We start from the raw sequence: 26,742 nt of genomic DNA, 5'->3' as shown, positions 1-26,742 counted from the left end.
TTACATAAAGTTGCTCCTATTATATTATGAATGCACCTTCCTAAAGTCTTCAGTGCTTCGCACGTGGCTAAACTTGCCACAAAATGAAACTTAAATTTTTTATGGTGCAATTATTTTAGTGCAAACAAAAATAGGAATTATTTAAAAGGTACATATTCCACCAAAAGACCATTTAGCTTTTAAAAGCAAATTAGCACGGCCCACCTATCACTGCCACTGTAAATAAGACACAATCTTCCCTTTTTATATTCAGTATTTCAGTAACAATCTCACTGTGAAGGCTCTGTAGAAATAGAGAGAACAATGAGATACTGGTGGCACTTTCAGGAATATTACAGTATTATTGCTCTACTTATCACTGAAATGACAGAAATGTCATGAAAAACATAAATTTTTACTTTCAGAAGTGTAAATCAAATTCTGGAAGGGTCGCACGTCCAGAACTCCAAACTAGAAGTTTAGAGAAAGATCTGTCAGTGTTTTAAGAATGCTCCAGTGCTTTTCTTACTCTAAGTTACGAGGATAATCCTTATATACTGGATGCTAAGGTCAGACCAAGGTAAAGCCTCAGGCACATTATGGGATATTTCTTTAATTTGCTCCTGTGCAACCGGTTCTAGGTACTTATTATGGGAGCCTCTTAAAATGTGCAGCTCCTCAGAGCAACTGTTAATTGCTTGCTTTAAGACCTTGTTGGAGGCATGACATGAAACTGTAGGGTAATGTAAGCTTCAAAAGATATCTAATCCAAAGACCCTTAGTTCAGTAAAGGTCTTCTATCAAGCAAGGCAAAAGTCTTGAGTTTAGAAGTTTTAGTGCTTTCTTGCATCCCACCTCCTTAATCTTAGTGGGCACCACAGTCTGTAACCATTTTGGTATCAGGTTTCTCAACACAGAAAGCTGAGAACCACACTACTGCTAAAAAAATGACTGCATAGTCTACTCCTTACGGAGATGAAACAATCACAAAACCCAGCTCTTTCTCCTGCTGTGTCCACTTCATTTCAGAGGCAGGTCAGACCAGGAAATGTAATTCACCCAGTAAGCTGAAAAGACCAGAGTTCTGAAGACCATAAAAAAAACTTGTTGCTCATGGTACTGCCGCAGGGTTGTAAGATTTTAACTGTAAGGAAACTCCACAACAATGAAAGAAATAAATGTTTCCCATGTCTGTACATTAAAATCAGGGCACAAAGAGGAACGGGTACTCACAATGTAGCAGGGTTCACAGTAGGCTTTCTTCTCCACAGCGTAGAAGGGCTGTCCCCTCAGCTTCTTGTTGCACGTTATGCAGGTGAAACACTCCACGTGGAAGACTTGGTCCATGGCTGTGCAACCGGTGCCTTCTCCAACAACATTCTCCCCACAGCGGGCACAGCGTCCTGTCACCAGAGGGAAAGGACAGCAGTCAAAGCAAGCCCCTTGTCCCAGCTGCAGACAAGGTGCCTCCACTCACCCGTGGCTGCAGAGCAGGGATGTAGCAACTCAGTCCACAGAAAAACAATTTGTGCCACTGCTGGCAAAAATCCAGTGCCACTGGAAGGCACTCTGGTGCTGGTCCATATGAAAAGATCTAAAAGGACTGAAACTGGCTCCCAAGACAGCACTCATGTCAGTTGTGCTGCTGCAAGCCAGCAATCATTATAAGGATCTTGAGCTCCAGACACAAACCACTCAGCTATCATCTAACCCAGCAATATAGTTACCCTCAGCTCCTCAATTAGATGGGATAAACCTGTGCCTTAAGCCTTGCTTCCACATGAAAGGATTTTGTCATAGGGGGCATCATAGAGCTATCCAGTGGCAGCACAATTTAAAGAGAAGTTTTTGCTTGTACATCTTAAACCAGTTCTATTAATGGAGCCAATAACTTATTTTCCTGTTCAAAGATTAATATAGATTAAGATATTATATCTATTTAAAGCACAAAAACTATTCCTAAAGAAACTGTTGAGTGGATACTTTATTCCTACCATCTTTCAAGAAAGGTGTATCAGAAACTGCTGGTAAAGACTCTAAGTACAGACAAGCCTTAAGAGCTCTGTCTGTTTCTGAAAAAGGTCCTTAATGTCAGATACAAACGCGTAACAAAAAGTCTGCAGACACACACATACAAAAGGCTTGCTGCCTTGCTCAGATTGTTGCTAAAGATGTTATGTGGCAGCTAGATTTAAAGTGAAGACAAGATTTCCTTAGCTCATGGGAAAAACATTTCCCTAGGGAAGACTGTGGTGCAGAGATGATGGAAGAGGTGGGTAGAAGGCACACCTTTGTCATTTTTCTCTGCCATTTGAGTTCTAAAAAATGGAGATAGCCCATGAAGTTCTGATGTCCTTACACAACAACTGACGTTGAAAGGGAAGGACAAGGTCAGCTACACTACACAGGAGTACTCCACCAAAGGCAAGAGAGCAACTATGATCTGGAGCATTGTCCCACTCAAAATGGTACTCTCCAGTCTAAGAATAGCTGTGGTGACCCCAGCCTTGTAGCCCTGCACTTCTTGAAGGCTTCATGGGTGGAGTGGTGTGGTCAGTGAGGGTGGGAAGGGAAGCAAGAGCTGAGGTACAAGCAGGAAAGCAGACTGAGTTCAAGATATAATTATTCATAAAGGCATATAGAAATAATATGTACCTGATATGAATTACATAATTCAGTAATGAAACAATGCTCTCTCCCACCATGGCTTGTTTATTGTCCTTTTCATGCAAATACTGCACAACTTCCTACAAGGACTTAGATCTGTCTTGTCAGCCCAAGAGCAGGACTGCTGCCCTTCACTCTGCACTGTCAATGTCCCCACACTCATGACTTCTTTCCTGCCTGTCCCACACTTCAACAAGCTACATTCAGGGAACAAAGCATGTAAGCTACTTTTGGATCCCTCAGGATATGGCAGGATGATATATATACACATTTGAGATATATTAGGAAAGTTTGGAAAAGAACCCAGATCATTATGATTTGCTACAATGGCACAACTGTAGTTGGCTTTCTACAGGACAAACAGTTCCTGACTCAAGCAACTCCCAGCCTGAGCAATGTGGAGGGAGAACTCACCAGATGAATCCAGATGAGTCTGGAAATCCCCAAAACAGAATTAATAATGCTGTATTTAAACTTAACTTTCCTTAGCATTTGTTATTAGGATTGTCACTGTTGTGCTTTAATCACTCCACTGTAACACTTCTAGAGAGGACTCTTTTTTTATGAGCAGAAAAGGAATTCAGGTTTCCCAGCATGGTGGTGAGGCTACAGAGCATAGGGGAAGAATGGAAAAAACCATGAGGTTAGGAAGAAAAAAACCCAAACCCACTGAAGAGAACCACAGGAGCGAGCACTGCCCTGAGAAGGAGGCAGAAGACACCTCCTGTGTACCACAGGAGAGCCCTGCTCAGCCCTGCGTGTGGACAGCACAGAGCTGCTCCAGGGCCTTCTCCAAACATCTCGTGTAGCTGGGCTGTAATACGAAGAGATGTCTGGGGAGCAGTTAATATCTCTATATATAAAACATGAAATTGAAAGCCATTAGTGTATTACTTTACACAGTGTTTTTCCAGAGGGAATATTCCGCTGAAGAATTTATTTTCCCTAGTGTGCCATTCTGTGATCATCCGGTATTATTTTTATGAGGCATTTGGACATGGAATAATATAGTGTCTATGCAAACACTTCTCAGCTTTCTTTGTTAACATCTGAGCAGAACATGTGGGAATCTTTTCTACCCCTCCTTCTCTTCTCACATTCATAATTTAGCCAGCTCTTGCATGCTTCAGCATTTATCTTCCTCTTTGAACAAGGCACCTCTCCATTTGCTGAAGAAGCTGCTTACATGGAGACCATACTTCTGGCTGTATTTGTGCCAGGAGACCTGGGTCTGTTTCCTAACTCAAAGACATAGTCCTGTAATCTTGACAAGTCACTCAGTGCCTTTGTACTTCTGCCCCCTCTTTGAGCAAAGGGCATAAAGACATCTTCTCTGCCTCCCAAATGTGCCCTGTGGCTACATTCCCCCATAGATCTGAAGTATTCCCCAACCACTGCTGGTGGTCAGATACAAACCAAAGAGTATCACAACACAAGTCTTGGCCAACTTCTCCCCTTTAAGTTTGTTTCCTGATGCTTTCCTTCCTCTTTTTGGGTTTTTCCACGGAAGATTCCCACTGAGGCAGCAACAGACTTAATCTGTCTACCTTTATGAGAAGTTCAGTTACTGCTATTAAGTACACAGACAGAAATACTCCTATAAACCCTCAAACAGGAAAGCTTAAAGAAAGATTCCTTTTTTATAAGTTTATATGCAAATTATAACACTGTGGCCTTGAGCAAACCATGTTTTTCATGAGACATGGCCACTGCAGTGAGAATCAAAACACAAGTTCTGTGCCTAGCAACTCTCCTGACTGACTCACTCACTCAAAAGGTAAAAGCAAATCTGGGAGCTTACAGTTGGGTAGCTGGATCCACTTAAAAGCACATGGGCAAATACACAACTGATCTGGTTTGCAGCAATATAATCACTGGAGACTGCACCTTCTGCAGACCTTGGTGCAATCTGGGAACTCACAAGACTTCTGTAAAAACTTGTCTCTTCTTCCAGCTCCTCCAACTCACTCAAATGTAGTTTAAAATGCCTATTAGTTTCAAGTGTTGGTGAGGGAGGAACTAACAAGCAGACAGGCACATGCACACAGCAGCGCAATTGCACAAGCCTCATTTCCTTAGAAAACCAGAAATACCCCACTAAAAACAATGTATCTGTCATTATGTCTGATAAAAACAAAACAAAGGTCTGCTTTTCCTGTGTGCCAGTTACCAACGGTGAAGGTATTTGTGGTTGGGCTCACCACAATTAAGTGCCCACACATGTTCCCCATTTTAATATTTTCACACTGGCTCAAATAACCCAGTCTGTTGTGTGCAGAATACCCATGAGTGAACACAGAACAAGTTGCAGTGCTTATTGGGAAAGAAGTAGCAAAGGCAAAGTTTGCAAGACTCAAGAACAAACAGATTGCACAAAAAAGATTACACAAATAATCTAAGAGAAAACTAGCAGGCAGCGTATTACAGTAGAAACACAGAACAACGTGACCCCTTTGCTTTCCACAAACAGCATTTAAAAGGCAGCTTAAAGACAAAGGACAAAATTAGCACTAAACTGCATGAAGATGAGAAACTATGTCATTTCAACATTCTTCTTTTGCCCCTTCAGCCCTTTTTAGATCCTTTTTCGAGATCTTTTCAGCAAAACTAGAAGGCGATATGTTGGCAGCTAGCCTGGGAGACCGGAGTCTTCTATTTTTGCATGAAAGGGGTTCATAACCTTGGCCGTGCTGTGACCTTCCTTCAGCCCAGCCTGGCTGCCACATGGTGGTCTTACCTTTGGGGGGATGTACAGAAGTGCCCATAGAGACCTCCCTGCTGAAAATGCCATCATTAATGAATGGATCACACAGAAACACTTCAGCAGCTGAAAGGATACAACAGCTACTATACTCTATTCTGAAACCTCCTCACTCACTGTCTTTTGTTGTGTAAAAAATTCGAGATATTGTGAATCTAAAGAATAAGTAGGGAGAAGAGGAGTTCATATTGCACATGGTGCCATGTTCTAACTTCTTGTTATCTCATTACTATTATTACTTGTTTTTTTGCCTCTAAGACCTGAGATCCTGGCTGCTCAGATTATATAACAGATCCATTCTGCTGGGTACTGGAAAAACACAGAATTCAAAGAAGGGCCCAACTGCAGGAGTGTACAACCTAATACAAGCAATAACAACCAGAACTGATAAGAAATAGAAGGAAAAAATCAGAGAAAACCAATCAGCAAGGGAAGCTGTGGTCTCAACTGTAAATGTTTTACTGTTGACGAAGAGTCTGTAGACAGTATAGCAAAGGAAAAGGTTAAGTTAGAATTTGAAAGAGGACCTGGAGGGAGTTTAAAGGAAGTTTAATGGAATGCTTCTGAAGAAAGGACAAAGACAACACAAAAGAGAATGTGCTTGAAGACTGAACACAGACGCCTTCAGATGGGAAGGATGAGTTGATATGTCACTAGAGAATACTAGAATAAGGGTGGGAATAGGTCATTACAGGTTATACAGGTAAAGACACGAAGCTTCTGTTTGATATAAGGCAGAAATGAAACCAGAGGAGAGACGTTTAGGAGTTGGATTTGATGATCCTTGTGAGCCTCTTCCAATTCAGGACATTCTATGACTCTATGACTAAGAGACAGAAATGATCTGACCTAAGTTAAAAGCCAAAGAGTTATTTCTGCAGCTAGTTGAGCATGAATAGAGAGAAACTACATTTTTTGAAAAGGGTGTTGCAGTGATTCAAGGTCACTGGAGCTTGGATGCAGGTTTTAGCTGTTAAGATGAATAGAAAAGGCCATAATCTGAGCTGTTACTCAGCAAGATTCTTAAGATTTGGCCGGAAACTGGGCACAATCTGGAGATGAGGAATTAGACACATGGTGTCCAACCGTATCTGGGACATATATCACTTTTAAATGTCAGATTAGGAACATGAGCAAATGGGACAAACATCCACCACTGAAGATGGAATAGGTACATGTCATACTAATGCTTATGGCAGTAATACTCTGATAGCAATCACACTGGAGCCAAAGATAAAGGCAATGTAACTCCACACAGGTGGCTTGAGATGCTGCTGTTTGCACATCTAGGGACTTCAGTAGCCTTTTCTAGGCTACAGCATTATTTTTATGTCATACCTACTTAGACATTAAGCCACTGACAGCATCACTGTGATGCACAGTGCCTAACACAGATAATTCAGGCAGTAAACTACAGATGCCAAGAGCAGAGAAAGCAGAGAGAAAATGTGCAAACCTCTCCACAAAAGGCTTAAATTCATGAATTCAAAGCATGCATTCCATGTAGAGAAGAGATAGGGGATAATTTTCTGATAAAAGCATCAATGTAGGGAGGTTCTGCGTTTGCTGAAATGTGGGGAAAAAACAATATCTCAAAAAACTCTGCATGATGGAAAAAACTGTTTCCCACCTAACTGTGCTGTGGGAATATACCACAAGGTCATATCCTCAGTGCCTATCAATTACACAATTTCCCTTGATCAGCTAAGTGTATTCCCCAGCTCTCACTGCAGCCCTAGTACACAATGCAAGAAAGAACTAAAAAGATACAGCACGCTGCCTTTTCAAAACAGTACCATGAACACCTTTAAAATATATAAATACATTGAACAAAATATCACATTAAAAGTTCCCCTAGCAGCCTCAAAACACCCAGTATTTCTGCAGTGTTATTTTTCCAATGTTTAGAGTTCACCAGTGAATGCATTTTAGAGATTCATGACACATTCTGCTTTTGGATGGCTTTGAATCAGCTGGCAGTAAATGTGGAAAAATCATTATTCCTAATGAAGAAATATTGATGACAAAACAGCATTTCGAGGACAATGTTGACCATAAGTCAACAACGTAACAAGACTTTCCCTTCTCTCCCGCCTCTTTCCTAGTGACTTTTATCCAAGGATTTTCAAGCATTTCCCAAGCACGTGGGATTCCTCAGGACACCTATTGCAGACAGGCACAATTACTCCATTTCAAGGGGATACAGCAGCAGCAATTGATTATTAGGATATCAGTGTAACAGCAGACCTTAACTTAGTACATCCTAATCAAGTTAAGTCCCAGTGTCAGAGCTTCTGCAACTCAGAAGTACCCTACAGGTCCTAGGTTCTTTGATTCATCCAAAGGGAATAGAAGAGGGATCTCTGATCCACAAGGAAGGGTTTATGTCCTTCTGCAGTGCATGGGAGGTATGTGTCTAACTGATTAAGCAAGACACAGATGTGTTGATCATATTTGTCCCAGAGTGATTCTGACATTTGGCACTCACGGGCACTGCAATAATCTACAAAGGGAAACCCAGAGGCATTTTGTACATTTTGTAGAAAACTATATTATTATGCTCATATTACCATTGCCTTTCTTACCTACTCTTTTCTTGCTTTTGAACTCAAGACTTTTCACTGAGTGGGAAGCCCTTGGCAATGGTTTTTTGTGCCAGAATCCAAGCTTGAAGTGTCACCATTTGACAGTAGCAGGCTGTATGCATCAGTTGTCTTACACAGCCTTTGGACATGAGACAGATCAATCTTAATTCCCTCTTCTTCAGCCAACGTCAAAAAACACAATCTTTCACAGCAAACACAGCTTCATGCTTCATTGTGTGCCTGAAACACTTCATAAATTAAATCCAAGGCCATGATTTAATTACTGTGTCCTGGTTATTCTGCCTTAACTGTGTTTCACTTGTACTCCAGATGTACAGGTCCCTGCAGTGACCTACTTGTCATTTGTACTGTACAGCACTGTGAAGTAGCTGCACTCTCATGTTGTTTGCATCCCTTTCCTCCAACCACAATACAACTTCATATTCTCACTTTGCTTGGCTGTAAAAACCTGACACATTCTCAGTATGCCCCGGAGGTCCCATTCCACACCACAGAGAAAACACACTGCAACTATGCAGGCTCACTCTGCCAGCACTTTACCTTCTCAAACATATCTTCATGCTGCTCATCACAAGATCACTGTCCCAGCTGATCTCCAACCCTCCCAGTGAACCTTTCCAACACCCCAGGGAGGGTAGAGGACACTTAGGACACCCAACATACAGGCAGGGAACCTGAGACCCATACAGGTTAAATTAACCTCCAAGGGTCACACAAGAAGTTTATGATGGAGCCAGGAACTGAAACCGTATTTTCTCAATCACAGTCTGGTTTCTTTAACCACACGGCCATCTCTGAAAAGGCTTGATGGTAAGAAGGGCCTGTGGCATAAAAAGTCCATTTCAGAGGGAGCTCCCAGCACCAGTCTTGCTAAAATCCCCTCCCTAGGAGGAGAAATTTGCTCCTTGTGTGGACCATGGCATCACTCTGGCTGAGCCACATAGCAACTGAGCACACAGAGTTCTGTGTCTCTGCTACTGTCCTTGGTTTATTGACAGAGAAGGAAAGGCTTCTGCTTCCTTCAACACCTGTGTGGTGGTGAACCTTCACCCATCTACATTCCCCTCTCCTGAAGATCCTGGGACATGAGAGACAATTTAGCTTGTTTCTGATACAAAGCAAATTATAATGAGAGGTACCTGCCAAAATTATTACAGCCACAAAATGGAGAGGACCACTCCTGATTTTCCCCAAAAAAATATAAAAATTCAGGTTGAACAGGATCCTGAGAAGACATGGAAATTATCTTACTGCTGCAAAGGCATCACCAACTCTCTCTACAGCATTCTTGATATATACTAGTTTAACCTGCTTCTATAAACCCCCAACAAGAGAGACTTCACCAAGCACTTGGGCAAAAAAATCTCAGTGAGTAGCTAACAGTACCACTAGTGAGCCTGTCTGCCCTCCAACCACAATGTCCCTCGCAGCAAGCCAAGCCAATGCCTTTTTACTGCGTCCACGATGCAGATGAGGAAAGCAGACAGGCTGGGGTGGGCAGCAGCCGTCAGGACCGACTGGAGGATGCCACCCTCGCAGGCCAGCGTGTCCCGAGCCCCACACACCGATGAGGTGCAGTGAGTGTGCCAGCCCAGTGGGGGTCAGTGATGCTCTACAATTTTTAACATCCCGGACACCTTTTTTGCGGCATGCTTTGCATTTTCTCCACACCCCCCCCCGTTGTTGTTACATTGTATCAACTTTTTGGCACGTGTTTAACCATGTGCGAACGGCTTGAAATAGAGCCCCGCTTACATCTGGAGGCAGAAAAGAAAAAAAAAAAAAAAGAGGGTGAAAAAAAGAGTGGGAGAGAGGTAACATTCCTCCCTTTGCTAATCGATCAAGAAAATACAAGGGAGAGAGTAAAATGTACTCTATTTCCTTTAGAAATGTTTCCTTTAATGCTGATGAAAGCTGCCAGATGACAGAGACTACGGCTGTATGTGCACTGAAGAGCCGGGCTCGGGAAGCAGGGGAAGGAGCTGCCAGCCCATTTGAGCCAGGCTGGGGAAGCAGGGGAAGGAGCTGCTAGCCCAGCTTGGCCAGGCTGGGGAAGAAGGAGCTGCTAGCCCGTTTTAGCCAGGCTGGGGGAGCAGAAGAAGGAGCTGCTAGCCCGTTTTAGCCAGGCTGAGGAAGGAGAAGAAGGAGATGCTAGCCCAGCTTGGCCAGGCTGGGGAAGGAGAAGGAGATGCTAGCTCATTTTAGCCAGGCTGGGGAAGCAGAAGAAGGAGCTGCTAGCCCATTTTAGCCAGGCTGGGGAAGCAGAAGAAGGAGCTGCTAGCCCATTTTAGCCAGGCTGGGGAAGCAGAAGAAGGAGCTGCTAGCCCGTTTTAGCCAGGCTGGGGAAGCAGGAGAAGGAGCTGCTAGCCCGTTTTAGCCAGGCTCGGGGTGTCCCTGGCAGCCACAGCAATTCCTCCCGCAGCCCTGCCTCTCCCGGGCTCTCCAGCATGGCAAACAAGTCCCCTGCTGTGTGCTGGGCACTCCGTTTCCCCTCCCCACTGCTCCCAGCCTGGGCAGAACCGGGCATGGCTATGGCAAAGAAGTAGCTTTAAATTGCAAGTGTAGAGTTGGGTTGAAAGAAGTAGCATTCCATAATTACACTTTCTAACTAAACACAAGTTCGTGTTTTGGGGCAAGATTTTCAAAGCATCAATTTTTACAACCCCCGCCAGCCAACAAATATTTAACTAAGTAGCATCATTTCATTTGATAAAAAAATGAAAATAAAAAATGCATACTTTCACAGAAGTCCCCCACATTCCTGTGCCATTACTCCTCTCTGATTGCATGGAGTAAATTCAAAAAGCAAGACACATAAAAACAATTTTTTTTTTTTTTTCCAAAATAAATATTGGGCAAAAATTACAAAGGCTGTAAGAAAGTGGCCCTTTCCCATGCTTTCAAAAGCTGAGAAACCTCTTATTTTATTTTACTTTCATAGGAAAATAAGACTTTCTAAACCAGAAATTACTCTTCTCTTTGGAACACATCACTAATGTCGAAATCTTATTTTTTAGTGAGATGTTACCAGTATGTGGCATACAGGGAACAACCTCATCGGCTCTCTACTAAAGCCCAGGTGAAGGTGAGGCTACCAGCCAAGTCCTAGTGAGGCTGGCAGGAAACCTCTCTCTGGGCAATTTACCCCAAAGCTGATTCTGTGGGGGTTCACCCCTCCTAGGAAGGACCTTTGCAAAGGGAACAGTTGCTGGCTGAGCTGTAGATCAGACAAATTTTGGCAGTTTTGGTGATCCCAACAGCAGCAACCACTGAGCTACTCTCTTTTCACTCGCAAAGCCATATTGCATGATAAATCCTGGACAGTGAAACTACCAAATATATGATGGCATACAAGGTGAGCCAACCATGCTTGTATGAATCTCCTGCAGGGAAAGGAAGGCAGCATACCAGGCAGGAATCACTCTGTCTCTCACCCCCATCAGGTGCCACAAGCAGGGGCGCATTTCCTGAGCTATCCCCTGGCCCTCTGGGCTCGTTCTGTAATGCTGCACCGAATTTCAGGATCCTCTTTTGGAAAGCCGTAAAAAAATACCTTGTCACTAACGGGGGGTGCCAGTGGCAGCAGCTTCGTGGGGCAGTTCTGCCCGGCCCATCTGGGTCCTTTGGCAGGTGTCTGTCGGAGTGTGCTGTCCCAGCCTGCTCCCTTCCCCCCCCAGCTCAGGACACCAGCCTTGCTGGTAGAGCAGTGGAGGGTGATTTCAGGGGCTGCTGCACCTCACCCTGTCCGTAAGCGATGGCTGTAACAGAGAGCAGAACTGGAGGCCAGACGAGCTGCTCTCCGCAGAGGCTTGGAGCTCACTGTGCAATGGTTCATGCAGCCTCTCCCAGCCACTCCTCCAGGTGGGAAGCACCACTGACCGGCTGTCCACAGGCTCATGCTGCTGCTCAGTGCAAGCACACCTTAAGAATCAGTCAAATTCTCCTGAGCTCTCAGCTTTCTTGCAGAGTTGAACTGAGAGTGCAGTCAGAAGGGACCAGCTAAGACTAACACTGATACAGAGAGCAGCCTTCAGATCTAGGTCAAAAAATGAGTTGTCTTTTACCACATTCCCAAAGGACTGTAGTTGAGTTTGCCATTTCCAGCATGAAAGCAGGCTCAAGGAGCCCAAGTAATGGGGTGCAGCTCTGTGATATTAGGTGCAGGACATAGAGCAAACAATGTCCCCTGTCCCAAAGACTTTAAATTCCAACTGTGTCCATGTTGCACAAGGGCATTTCAAACCACTTCTGTCCCCCTACCCAGCCAATCCATTTCACAAGCCCAGGATAGGCACCATCACTGTGTTAAGCAGATTCAAGCCCAGCCAAAAATCACATCTATGGCTGGGCATGAATGACTCAATTCACTCTTCCACAGCCTGACTGTGTTCCAGCTGGTATTCCACAGCTTGTCTCTGCCTTGTGCCATCACTGGGAAGGTTGTGGCATGAACTGATTTTCACCAAAGGCTCTGTTTAGGGGTGAAGATTAAATTGCCTGAGTAATGGCAAAGTTTTGAGTCAGAGATGCTTCCTGTGCCATTGGCTCTGGCCTACCAACCTGGAATACCTCCTGCATGCTTGCCTGAGGATAAACATCTGACAAAACCCAAAAAACAGGGAGGGAACCTATCTCCTCATTGCCAAAAGTGAAAGAAAAAAAAAGTGAAGAAAGGCTGGATCTGACAAAGAGTAGTGTCCTGAACAAATGGCAGCTCTCATAGGCCAAACAACATTAAGGCCTAAGGTTTTCAAAGGTGTCTGGCTGCTTTAGAAGATGTCACACCAAATTTCAACCAGCACCTCATTTATTTCAGGTCTTTTGAAAACCCTGGCTTTCACAATCCGGCACCAGCCCAAAGCTTCCTTGCTGTTTTGAAACATGCGCTGTCTGTGTGTTGACAGCAGCCTGGCCATAAATCACATCCCTCAGGCACTGGAAACCACCTCACCTGTATGCTGAGCATCCACTGTTCCTTGCAATGCATTCCATCACTCCAAATTTCTCAGTAACTGGAATCAATTAATGCTGTTTTTCTCCTCATTAAAGCAACCTACTAGACAGAGGTTTCCTTCTTCACCCCAAAATCTGAGACCTTTCCAAACAGGTACAAGGTCCAATATTTGTTTACTCTCTTGGACAAGTAACAGGAACTTTACAACCTGGGATGGAGAAGCACTCTGATTCTGCAGGGGTCGTTCAATATTTGTTGCTATTCAGAATGACCACACATGTCATGATCTTAAAATGTGACATCGGTATTGAAAGCAGAAGTAATTTTAAAATGCCATTTGATGTTGGTAACACCATATTTATTAGACTGATGTAATTAAGTAATAACTATAATTCTGCTCCTCCTTTGGGTCATGGGACCTGCTTTTACTGGCCGAGACAGATGGAAAGTAATACTGATAACTCCCTAATTTGAGAACAGCCTCCCAGTGGCACATGCTTCATCTGGAGTCCATGATGGAGCACTCATATCAAGTATCCACAGATCATTATGCTCACCTGATTGCCACATTCTCAGAGCATTCTGCACAAGTGTATCAAAGTTTTCTTTTTCCATTACAACTGAATTAGTGCAAAATATGAGATATATATTTAAAACAATTATTATTTTATTTAAAGAAAGTATGTGGAAATCCATCTGCACAATTGCATGTGTCACTCTCACACATCCTACAGCTTTTGATTCAAAATTAGCAAGGCTTTAAAAAGAATAAGTTTAAAAAAACCTTGCATCATAAAACAAAGCTCTTTAATAGCATTAAGTCTGATCTGTTTGAGGTGGTGGTTTTGACTCTAGGGCCTCTTGACTAACAGTAGGAGACATGAGAATTGTGGGTACTGATCCATTTATCATGATTAAGGACTGTCCTGACATTTCACCTTAAGTTCTCTATGAGGAAGCTCTGATGTTGACCGGCATCTACAAAGGCGTGCTCAAAGTACTACTCATCACTCATCTTAGTACAACTAAGATGGAAGATTCTTCCTGAATTGGCTTCTATGCTAAGGGTTTCCATGCTAAGGGCACCAATCCCTGTCTCCTGAATTATTCACACAATTCATGACCTGAAAATTTTGTGCCAATGGAAACTGAAACCGCAAAAGCTTTCCCTCCTCCCTCCCACGGCTGAACCAATTGGAAAGGACTGATTCAATATCCAGAGCTCACGATGAATTCTGCCAGTCCAATGCCCTTGAGCAGGCATTAGAAAAGGCCATCATCAGCAGGGACTGTTTGCCAAAAACTCGGTGTTGGAAAATGTCCTGAACATGCCGTACCAGTGACGGCAACTCTGTACGAGCAAAGCTGGCAAATCACTGGGCTCTGAACTTTCAGGGTGCTCTTTACTGGTTTCCTACATTCATGGGAGTTCACTGTGAAAACAGTAAGGGTACCTAATCCTCATTAAACTCATTGGTGTGACAGTAGGGGAAACTGATGGACTTGTTTACATGTGATAATGGAATAATTTCAAATCCACTAGACCTCCAAATTTAGATCTGAGGTAAATGCAGAGACAGTTTATACTAAGTCTGATTTTAGCTGATGTAAACTTAGTCAGCTTCTTTTGAATTTATATGACAAGCCCAGAAAGCCAAGACTGGCTTAAGTCAGTAGGTTTCCATTTGCACATAAAATGATGCAGCTTTATTAGGTTGACAAAATCAGATGTGATGGGTAGGTCAGAGAAGCTGTATTTCCCACCACAGCATAGGAAAAAGTGTGGGAGACTTTTGTCCCAGTGGAAAGCTACAACTTACAAAAGCCTTCAAAACAGAACCTTTTGGGATTTCAAACATTTTAGAAATTGCTTTCATAGTTTTCCATTGTTCTAAGCATCCCTACACAGATGAGGGCCTACAAAACAAAAAGCATTATGTAGCTTGTGGGAAGTCTACAACCATGTTCTACACCAGATGACTCCAGAAAAGTTTGAGATAAGCTTCAGATCCATGTCCAAATATTAGAACCTGCAAAAACATCTGAGTTCCAGTATTGCTTCATGAGAAAGTCAAAGGAACCTTCACCTTCTGAATTCTGCCTGTGAAGAAACAGTAGAAATAAATCTGACCATGATCATCCTTCATTTTTCACTCTCCTCCCCTTTTTGTTGCTGTGCATGGAAATTGAGTACACATAGAAGAGGTTATAGTGGTCTTAGCATCAGTAGTGGTCTAATGGAACTACACAAGCACAGCACACTGAAGCCTGTGCTTTGCCATTTTATCTTTAGAAGAAGACAATGGTTTTAGGCATATAGAGATAAAACATGGAGTATTTTAAGATGTCCCACCCAAACATCCACTGTTATTGTAGTCATACCTTCCCCAGTCCCGCCCTTCCACCATACCTTCCTCCCTCCTCTAAAAACCACACATCAGATTTGCCAGTGTTGGAGTGAGTCACACTTCACGCTACCCATGGAGGCATCAAAACCTGGATCAGTGGATGCAAGATGTTGAGATTCAGACTGGGAGAAAAAAGGAATGCCACTAGAATCAGACTCCAGGTAGTATTCTGCATTATATGTATGTGTACACACACACACATATTTATTTACGCATTTTAGGATTCTCACTAATTTCAGCCACGGGACAGAAATGAGAAGCAGCTGCCCAGCTCGTAGAGACGACAGCAAGAACGCATGACTAGAATTAGCTCCACGTTGGCAGTGACGACCACTAGGACTTTCCTGTCCAGAAGAGCTGGCTTCATGTGACAGTCTTCTGCACAGCATAAAGGATCCACTTTAGAGTCCTTTCTAAATGTCTCCCTCCAGCTCAGCCAGAGATAATTCCTTAGTTCATGTGATCACAATCTCTGCACTAAAAGGAATGGAAAGTCAATATTGTCATGTCCCAGCCATTCATCAACACAAGTGAAAATTCAAGGTAAAAGGCTTCAGGCTTCCTGCAGTTTTTTTTGACAGTCACATGCTGAATTCACTTGTGTTTCACAGCAAGCACATAGTGAGGAAATAGAGACATTTAAAAAGCTGGGGTTTTTTCAAGTTGAAATTTAAATGAGAACAGAAGCAACTAAAACCCCCACAAAAAGTATCCCTTCTTTCAACCTGCACTCACAAAGAATGCAGCACATCATCTGCCCAGCCTGCCCCGACAGTACAGACAGAATCAGAACATGTACTGAGCAGATAGGAAGTTATTAACCTCTCAAGATAGTGTCTGGAACCAGAATTTGTTGAGGAAATTGTATATTAAAGTTCAACATTGCTGCTAACTGAACACAGCCTGATTCACAGCTTTCAACAGACAGTTTAGCATGGCTGAGAGTGATTTGGAAGGATTTACAAAATAATTCACATCGCACATCCAGCTGTCTATCTTTAGCAGAGGACAGTGCCTTAGGCTGTGGAAGATGGTAGTACCCAGAATTCTAAACTCTCAACAAAGAGGTCTGCTATTGGCATGGTGTTTTACTGTACCACTTGTGTTCAGTAGGGAGATACATTTTGTCAACTGTCAGAACTCACGCCACTACCTGTGCTGTCCCCTTTTGACCCTGGTGCTGTGAACACAATTTTTCAGAGTTTTGGCTCTTAGCTCACACTTCCAGAAGTAATTATTTCTACAGCTCTGTGCATGTCTTAGCAGATACACAAGGGAAAAAAAAGAAAAAAAAAAAAGCAAATGAGCAAGTTCCTAAATGAAAGCTGGCGACAAGGTACCAGATGTAGTCTCCCATCTCTGCTTTGCACCCACAGTGATCCTATTGCTATTGACATTGTCTGTTCCCCTCAATGGGACTGGCTGAGGCAGGGCCATGGGACAGGCATGGTGCTTTGCCACTCTCTCCTGCTCAGCTGACACAATCTGGGCTGGCACACTCCAGGCAGGGGACATCTCAACTGCAGGTTTCACAAATCAAAACAGGTTTACTCTTGGCTGCTTGTAGCATCCCAAATATCTGCCAGGGCTGGCTTCTCGTGATCTGCCTGCCAGTTTGAGGTGACAGTCTCCTGACTTCTGAGCAGCAGTTGTGACCTTGGCTTGCAGCCAGAGACATGAAAACACGTGTTTATGACATGACATGATGAACAGCAAGGTGCATTTGGGAACATGAAAATAGTGCAGCTTACTAAAACCAGCAGGAAAGTTTGGCTACTTTTGAGTCTCTTCATTCTTTTAATCCTCCCCTACATCTTTGTACCCTGAGAATCACTCTGTATTGATTATGCTGACATTGACAGCAGAGCTGGAATTTTTTCTTCGCATCTCAGATGAGAAAGTGGGTTATGATTCATCTCAGAGAATCTGAGTCAAAGCAATTCCTTATAAAAAACCAAACAGTTTTGATGCATTTCCATCAGAAGAGAAGAGGCTAGAGAACACTCAGCAAATGAGACAGTCCTGTTTAATTCTTCTTTTTTAACACATTTCACTCTCAGATAAAATCTGTCCTTTCCCCCCACTGGAAATAACTCATTTTGAGTTAATGACACTAAAATACCCCCAAAAGCTACTTGCAAAAGACAAACCACCCTATCAAAAAAAGACAGCATGAGACAAATGCTACCAGAAGAAGAAATAACAAATGCCACACTGTGCCCCACTTCCGTGGAACAGTGATTGCTAGAGTGGAAAGTAATAGATTACTATGGCAAATTATCAATTTTCCTAATAGCCCTGAACTATCTAAATGCTGAAGTGTGATAACATTAGTGGGTACATTACATTAACAGCAGTTAAAATGATCAAGTGTGATCCTGGAACACATTTCCCCCCCTTTCTTGTTTTCATAGCCTTGTTGCTAACACTGCAAAATTGGGTTTCTGCACTGCGTGCTAGGAAGAGCCTCCCCAGGTTGTGATTTCTTTTCAGACAAGGCTCATAAGTCCATTTTGGTTGATTTTCACATAAAATAAAGAGTGTGGCCATAACTTTGGGCAAGGCATGGGACCTGAAGGAATTCTAGGCTCAATTCCCACTTTGCTACTGGATCTCAGCATGACTCTGGGTGAGTCATCTTAACTCTGCCAGTCAGCCCCTTGTTTGTAAATTAGGGACAGTAATTTCCTAGTCCTTGACATATTTTCAGTTTCAGAACTCAGAGGGATGCACCCTGTTCCTACATGTTTAATTTGCACATAGTACAGTGTGACCACAGCTTTGGATGCTACTGCAGCACAATGAGCCATAGTGGAACATGGGAGCAAAGTGCAAATTTAGTGCATCCAGCTTCAAAGAACAGGTGAGCTGGTTTTGGTTTCAAAAAGCAAAGAAAGGGTTCCTTTCTGTCAGGTCATGTACACAACTAACTCGAAACAAATTAAACTATTTTCATGTTATTGGGATAATGATTTATCCAAGACTGCATGGCTGGAAGGGTTTCTAACTCCAGCTCCAAAACTGAATGCTTGTGCCTCACTCGACAACTTAGCTACAAGTCATGACAAAAGAATGTCTTTAGGCTTTAAACACTCCAAAGCTCTATCTGAAGTGAAAATTATTTCTATAGTATTACAGTCCAGAAAAACATTCTCACTCATTCATAGACAAATGCAAACACACCGCTGCATCTCAAAATACCTGTATGTGAGAATTTAGAGCTTATGATGTCCCAGATGGAGGAAACTCCTGGTTGCACTCATCTCCACAAAACAGGAAAACCAATCTTCTCCATCCTGTACATCCTAGACTAACAGTCCATCTTCAGCTCCTGGCCTCACCAAGGAGATTCCCAACCAGGGGTCCTCCAGATGCCACAATTTTTTAATGCAATAGGTTTTATCAGGTGAAGACATCCTTGCAGATTTCATTTCATATGGAGCAGGAAACAGCCAGCAGATTGGTCCCATTTTTGCTTAATGATCTGAGTTAGCCACAGACTAATGAACTACAGATGAAAACTTGATGGCTCACTATCAATTCTTCAGCCCTTTCAGGCCACAGAGAGTTTACTTTGTAAGTTCATCATGAACAAGATGGATTGTCTGAACTGTATGTCAAATTAAGGTAGAAAGATTTGGTTTGTTTCCATGTAGGACTCTTAAATATGGGGGGTTGGCTAATAGCCTCATCATCATTCAAAGGTTTTTCTAAAAGAAGATGAGCTTTCCTATCCATCTGTACAGGTCCTACCACACTAAGGGCCCACTCACAACAAAGGAAGTATCTACCACCCTCACGGATTTTTTTTTTCATGGTCATGTTAATTTTTAAACATGCTGACGAATCATGTAGAATACAGCTGTACTTTAGAAAGACATATCCCTGAATTTCATTATCACATTTCACTCCTCTTAGAAGGAAATTACCAGTTTTTATTTACTAACTTTTGGAACAAACCTAATTTCATTCATGGACTGAAACCCACCTCTCTTTCACAGCATACAGGTGATCATAGGAATCCCTTTGATAAAGTGCTGCTTTGGTATTCTGAACTTACTCTCCATTAAATAACTTCTGCATCAAAAATCAGTTCTGTTTAAAAGTACAAATATGTCTATGTTGACTGCCAGCAATTCAAGCTAAACCAGGGAATTAAAAACACAGAAGTCATGCTGCTTGCTACCTGTTCCAGCTGGGATTTTATGACCTACCGTAACAAAGGGTAATTGTGGTTTTGAAACAAGATTTAGATCCCATCTGTGAAGCTGTGGTAGTCTCTGAAGAGACTGTGCTTCAGAAACACTCATGTTGCAAAGTCTTGACCACTCTTGTATGGGTAAGAAGAGGAAAACAGAAAGTGAATCTCCTGTCTCCTGGCCCATGTGGGCACCAGGTGCTCAGGACTTAGAGAAGTGCAACCTTCTCTCATTCCTGACTGCTACATCTGCTGGATCTTCATTTAAAAGTTGTGACTCAAGCCTTTATAAGGCTAAGATCCATGAAATAAAAGGAACTAGGTGCTTAGCTTCATAAAGCATGTCTCCCAGAATTAATACAGAGTAAGATGGGGATAGGATCAGGAAGAACAACAGGAAGAATCAAACTTGCGCATCTATTTCCAGTCTTTTAAATGCTTGAGAAGCAACTTAGACCAGCTCACAGCCTCTTGCCTTTCTCATGGCTGGACATAAGCGCATGTAGATATGGTATATTTTGCTCTCCAACCAATCACTGGCCTACTTTTTTTGTCTTCTTACTTTGGAACTGTGGGCTAAAATTCACTGCCTAGGTTGCACTGAGATTACCCTTATACATTTACTCTACCTCCACTTACTGTGCCAGGATGGTGGCAGGCAGAGGACTCCCTGAAAAGAAGCTAGACGAGAGTGGAAAGTATTGACAGAAGTGAGACTGAAGAAACAGGCTCTGAAAGCCATTTACCAAGTTAATTAAAGCCCCTGGGGAGCAGAGGGAGGGTGACTCCCCTTGCGGCAGGCCACAACAGGGCCGCTGGATGTTGATGATGCTGCACTGTGACCTCCTTGAGCAGAGGTTGCTCCCAGGCTTTGTAGCCTGTGTGCAAACACTGGAATATGGCTTGAACATAAAAATATAATGATTTTAACTACAATGGAGAAAAGGGTCCCCATTATATGCCTGCTCTTCCTGCTTTTGTGAGCAGTTACATAACAGAAAATGACTGTCGGCTCATCAGTTGTTGAAAGTCTAACCTACTATTTTCTGACCCAGATGTTGCTCAAATGAGGACAGACACCATCTTGCAGCAGAACCCCTGCCTTTAGACAAAAGACACATCACATTACCTGGCAAAATTACAATGTAATTATGCTCTTGTAATAATAATATGCTTCTTTTAATGATAACCTTTTCAGAACAGATCTAAGAGTACAGGCAAGATATGACAGCTTTCAGTTTCTTTTTCTGGTAATAAGTCAGATGAAACCGAGTGGCTACTTGTGCCTCTTTAAAGGCTGCTGATACACCTGACCAAGACTGAAATGCAACACAGACCATGTTCAGTTTAGAGCCTCTGGAACTGTACAATGCTCAGAGCCATGCCAAAGGAAACAATGACACCATGAACCAAAGGAAGTCATACCTGGACCATCCAGTGTGTCTCCTCAGCTGAATTTCCTACAACTCTAACACACTCTCTCCCATACCTGACTTGGAATGCTACCTGCTAACCCATGTCCTGGCTCTCAAGAAGTAAAATTAGGGAACACATTCAACACTGTTTGGATACCAGATCTCTGGTCCTACTGAAGGAATTTTACCTTATGAATGGAAGCCAAATGGAGATGAAAAGGCAGTGATGGGAAAGGTTGGCAGAGCCTTGGCAGATTCAATACTCATGTCACTTATTCTTTTATATTAACTGTGACATGGAATCTCAAAGAACCATTGGAGATTAAGGCTTCTCCATGGGGGATTCACATATGACTGCTGCTCCTAATCATGTCCAGAAAATTTGGTGAAAAAGGAAAAAAATAAGTTTGGAAAGGTAAAATGATCTGCCACAGGTCAAGACATCAAGACGAGAAGTGGAAAATAAAGTCAAGCTCCCTGTTTCTTGGCCTTGCTCTTCAACCCAATTCTGAACCACCTCTCCCATTGTCGAAGCCAGGGAGATACACATAAAATACACATAAAAAACCTAAATATCCTCAATTATCAGTTCAGAGTTAAACCAAGATTCCTTTACTGCACAAACTGAGTATTTCCCACAGGGTGATTTTAGCATCTCTCTTCTCACTACGTGCATCTCTACAGCATGTTGGAACTACAAAAGGAGACTGCTACATTATCCAATACATAAAATTGGTGGTTCCTTTGGTAGCTCTGAGTATATTTGATAAAATACTAGTGAGAGTTTCTTCCCACCAGTCAGGGAAACTGCTGTGGGGAGTGACTCAGCTGGGACATAGTCCAGAAGGCAACAGGAGATGAGGGGCCCCAATGGCACTTTTCCAGTCTTAATCAGCACTGTCTGCATGGTGATAGAGACTGATAAGCTGCCAGAAGTAATTTCTTTCTATAAGACTAGAAACAGTGGTCCAGAACAGTTGTGATCTTTGTGTGTGTGTATTTGGTTGGGTTTTTTAAAATGCAAAATCAAGGGCTGTAATTTCCCATGGCGGCCAACAAACAATTTTGATAGTTTCATTTTAATCTCCTATAAGTATCCATTTCTCCTCCCTCAACTTTACCCAATTTCCACTCCACTAAGTATTATTTTTTCCAAACAAATCAGACATGCCTGTCTACAATAGTACATTTATCAACAGGGAGGGCTGTGAAAGAGAGAAACTATCCCTACTGCACAGAGCATAAGACATTTGGGACTCCTTTCTAATAAAAAGGGATTTGATTAAATACAGCCAACTACCACAGATCAGCAACTTAATCATCAGTAAAGAAGGAAGAGCAGCTTAGAACTTAAAAGACTTTAATTTGCTGATCTGTCAATGACTTCCCAAGAGTACTCCACAAGTTACTCCAGAACCAACAAGGGGGTAAGAGGGGACATATACCAATGATTGGGGTGCTTAGACTTTTTATAGTAGTGCAGTCTTAACAAAGTTAAGTTAGGCAGAATACTCAACATGCACATTTAACTCCTAAAAATTCACAGGAATTTAAAGTAAAATTATTATGCCTAGTGATATTTCCTTGCTTAAGCACTGCCTTGCCAATGGCAGCTAGAGGATTTCCCAGTGACTGGATCATGCTGCTGTGGTAAGTCCTGGCAAGACAAAGCTGCCAGCCGTGATCTTGCTGCTCCCAAGTGTCTCCAGCATGCTGCTCCTGGCTCCCACCACACTCCCAGGCTCCCCAGGAGGGCAGTGTGATCCATGCCCTGCTGTCAGCTGTGTGCTTGTGTGAGCAACTCCTGCCTACAACAGTTCCCCCAACTCTGAAACCACCTTCAGTGGTTTCCACCTGGGAAGCTGCAGAGAGATGCAGTGAGCACAGACTGCATGGAAGTGTTGGCTGCCCTGTTCCTCAGCTCAGCTCAGCTCAGCTCAGCTCAGCTCAGCTCAGCTCAGCTCAGCTCAGCTCAGCTCAGCAGGTCTGCCAGCAGTACAAGACAGTATTTCCAGGGCAAAGAGACAACTTTAGTGACTCCTACTCCTCTTCCTTCCCAGGAACCTTCACCCTGCCCACTGCAGGGCAGATTCTGCTGACTACAGAACAAAGATGGCTTGATTGAAAACCAGAGATATGGTGAGTGAACTTGCAGAAGGAAGTTAGTTACAGAGAAGATCCCAGAGTGCTGGCAGACCAAGTAAAATGACCTTTCTCTAGCCTGACAGTTCAAATGTAATTATTCCAACAAATTATTTTCATGAGTTAATATAACGCCTTGCAGCTTTCTAGCAAGGTTAATTAGATTCCTCAATTCAAACCCTATCTCCTCTTAACCAACTTTTAATATGCTGAAATTCAGTTTTCTAAATTCAAACTAATACAAGTGATTAGCTGACAGCTATCTGGTATGCTACAATTACCATGGCATTTAGACCTCAGGCACAAGATATTTAATACAAATCAGAGTCAATGTCTCTGCCCATTTGTCCTTTTTCAGATTATTTGATCAATGTGCCATATGAATCCTGTACAGTCCACACTGCCATGCTAAACAACTAAAGAGCAAGGGTGGAGATATTGGTTGAGATAGTTAACCAAAGCTGAAAGACTCTTTCTTCCCTCCCACACTTAATTTGTTCTTTCCACATGAGCACAAAGTTACTGAAAGGCCCTGGCTGACAGCTCAAGTAGGAATGGGTATTTAGTTCTGACATAGCCAGAATTAGTATAAAACTCCCAGCCTGCACTGCCATATCAGAAAGCTTTATCCACTATGACTCCAGAGACCCAGGGAGAGCCTTAGCTGGAGCAAACCTACCTAGGAAGATGAGGGCAGCCTATCTCTTTCACTGTACCTAAGCATAAAAAGCAGTTGTGCTCCAGCATTCAGTATTTTGTTAGATAGAAATGCTCCCAGAGGGCTGTATGGGGCACAGCATGCTTAGGGAGCTGAGGAGATGTTCAGCCCAACACATGGTTCTTTGGCACATCAGGAATGCCAAAGCTGGACACCACCTCAGAGATAAACTTCAGTGGCATGCAGTGCAATTAAAAGATCAATCAGGTGCAGTTGGTAATTACACAAGACCTACCCAAGGTAGGACTAAGGTTGTTGTTTGATTTTCCCACAGTGCATCATGCATGATTATTCCATCTTTGATTGTGCTACTCTTTATATAAATAACACCGGCAAAACATCTGAGTGCTCTGAAGCCTCCTTTCCATTTTCTTGTCTCCTGCTGAATTAAGAGCTATTGGCATGGCATTGTTCTGACCTCCCATCTGATAGCCAAATTGATGACCTAACACTGAGAGACTTTATGTTCCCACCCTTTCAGCTATGCATCCCTTTTGGACTAAGAAACTTTGATGTACCACCCTCTCAAACAGAGCAGAGCAATATTAGTCATACAATATTAGTCTGCAAAATTTGAGCTTTGCAGCTTCATAAATACAAGTGGTAAACAAAACTAAAGCTTCACTTCAGGAAGCAATTTCCGAGCTGTGAGGAAAATTAATCACTTGAACAGCTTATCAGGGTAGGTGGTTGACTCACCATTGCTCAAAGTTTTTAAGATAAGATTAGGTCTTTTTTTTTTTTTTTTAAGTCATGATTCAATCATGTTTCTGGGAGAAGCTGAGAGTAGGACATTAGGCACTACAATGGCAAGGTCCTTTCTGACCTTGGAGTCTGTGAATCTTCTTTGTTTATCTGCCTACCTTCTTGGGCTAAAAGGAAAACTGAATGGGCTTTGGTCTATCAACCAACTCCTGCCACACAGTTCTGCACTAAGAAAATTGCTGTAATCAGATCTCATGCTTAAGGGCTTCAGCCATTTGCCTGAAGAGGGCAGGAAAAGAGTTTCTTCCTCTTACCTGCCCAGCTAATGGCTAAGTATGTTTATTTGGCTGTAGCCTCCTGCTTAAAACATGAGCGTGAACCCAAATGGCTATGGGCAGAGATGAAGTCAAAGGCAGCAACACAGAAAATGCTACCTGGCTATTTTCTATTCAGTTAGCCATTCCCACTCACGCCTCAGATCTGTGATAGTCATCAATTCTGATGACTATCAGTGTTTACAGAGAAGACATTTTGGTTATTAGGGTGCAGCCCACAGAAGGTTATAGGTACTGATAGAGAATTGGGACTGATACTAACCCCACCTACAAGGACAATGTTTGTTTGATGAGAACACCTTAATCTTCTCATATTATCAGGTCCTTGCCACTGCAACATCCTTGCCACTGCAAGATCCTTGTTTGTCAGTGAAACTGTGGTCCCACCCACTTTTTGACTAAACCAGACCACGAAAGTTTCTTTAAGCCAGAAATATTTTGGTCCAATCAAACTCTATAGCAATTAGACCTGGGGACAATCTAAATGTATTTTTAAGAAATGATGACATAAAGGAAGATAAAGAAGACAAAATGAATGGCCTGCCCCAGTCTTCAAGTCTACAAACTGCAGCAGTTTGTTTCATAATAACATCATTACCCAAGCCTGTAAGAGACTAAGCACACAGGTAGATCCATCAATAGTGCCCAAGACTCTTGACTTCAATGCAGAGTTCAGAGGCCTTATCACCTATGTTTCATGTAAAGGCAAGATATAATTCTACACCTATAGATGTCTCAGATAATTATACTCTATACCACTTAAGAAGGAAATTAGATGCTTATCTTTTTCCAGGTAAGGAAGATGACACCATTATGAACCAATCAGTCCAGATTTGTCTTACCTGTATTTGTTGGACCCAGTTCTGGGTCCCCATGTGTAACTAACCTGATTGACTCAAAATGGATTTCCTTTTAATCTGTGCCAGCACACAGAAAATGAAAATCCATGCCTTGGAAGCAGAACACATTTACACTGCCAGATTTTTTTGCAGCTGCAATAAGAAGGGATGGGGCAGGCAGGCACGACAGCAACCGCACCTGAATTCAGACTGGTAGCCTGGAAGCTGGGGACAGATGGTGTGAAAATGAACCAGACACTGAAAAATTCAACTTTATATCCAGTAAGACTATAAACATACAGTAAGTGAGCATGAGATTTATGCTGAAATTACAGAGGAATTCCTATGGATGATTACATTTCCAGCCCAAGCATGGAAAGCACATCCATCAACATGAGTGTCAGTATGTTACTAGTGCAGCTGTCAGGCCTACCATTACTGAACCCAGTAAATACAGAAGAGGTCCACAGACACTTATGACATGGCTCACCAAAGTAGTCATCAGAGGGAGGATTCTCCATGTCATACAGCATTTTCTTGGTCAGATGTTCCAGCTCATCCTCAGGCCTGAAGGCAGGAGTGCTTGATGCAGGTCCAGGGCTTGGATACCCACTCTGAAAACAAAAAAAAGGACAGTCTGTCATGTGATATAAAAGCATTCACACACAATAAGGGGATATATTGGCTGTTCAGTGTTGAACTTCATTCTTTGTCTTTTTTTTTGTCTTTTTTTAAGACCCAAGGTGTTCAAGCAAGTAAACACCTTATTTAATGTAATGAAAATGGACTCTGAAGAACATCCAGTGAAGTACTGTATATCCTCCTAGAATGGAAAGTATCCTGTGCCTCATAATTAGATGTCTACTGGGTAGCACATAATAATAAATAAAGCAGAAGATTATTCCAATAATAACTTGATACAAAAGTTCTCCAGAACTGAAAAAGGCTTTGGAAGCATTTAAGTTCAGACTTGCTAAAAGTTTCCATCACTTAACAACACAACAAAAAAGATAAT

General features: G+C 42.6%; 1 protein-coding gene across 2 annotated transcripts in view; it reads right to left on the bottom strand.

Moving 5' to 3' along the window:
- LPP (LIM domain containing preferred translocation partner in lipoma) overlaps window positions 1–26,742 on the bottom strand; it is a 298,039-nt gene that overhangs the window by 43,022 nt on the left and 228,275 nt on the right. For both annotated transcript variants that reach the window (XM_062499363.1, XM_062499362.1), the window contains 2 exons: window positions 26,218–26,341; window positions 1,213–1,382 (listed from right to left, as the gene is read on the bottom strand). In XM_062499363.1, the coding sequence (XP_062355347.1) occupies window positions 1,213–1,382; window positions 26,218–26,341 (294 nt within the window). The remainder of the gene's footprint in view (window positions 1–1,212; window positions 1,383–26,217; window positions 26,342–26,742) is intronic.

The sequence above is a fragment of the Cinclus cinclus genome, chromosome 10 (genome assembly GCF_963662255.1).
Source record: "Cinclus cinclus chromosome 10, bCinCin1.1, whole genome shotgun sequence".
Lineage (NCBI taxonomy): Eukaryota > Metazoa > Chordata > Aves > Passeriformes > Cinclidae > Cinclus > Cinclus cinclus.
Note: the sequence above shows the minus strand (reverse complement) of the source record. Positions and strands in the feature narration are given on the sequence as shown.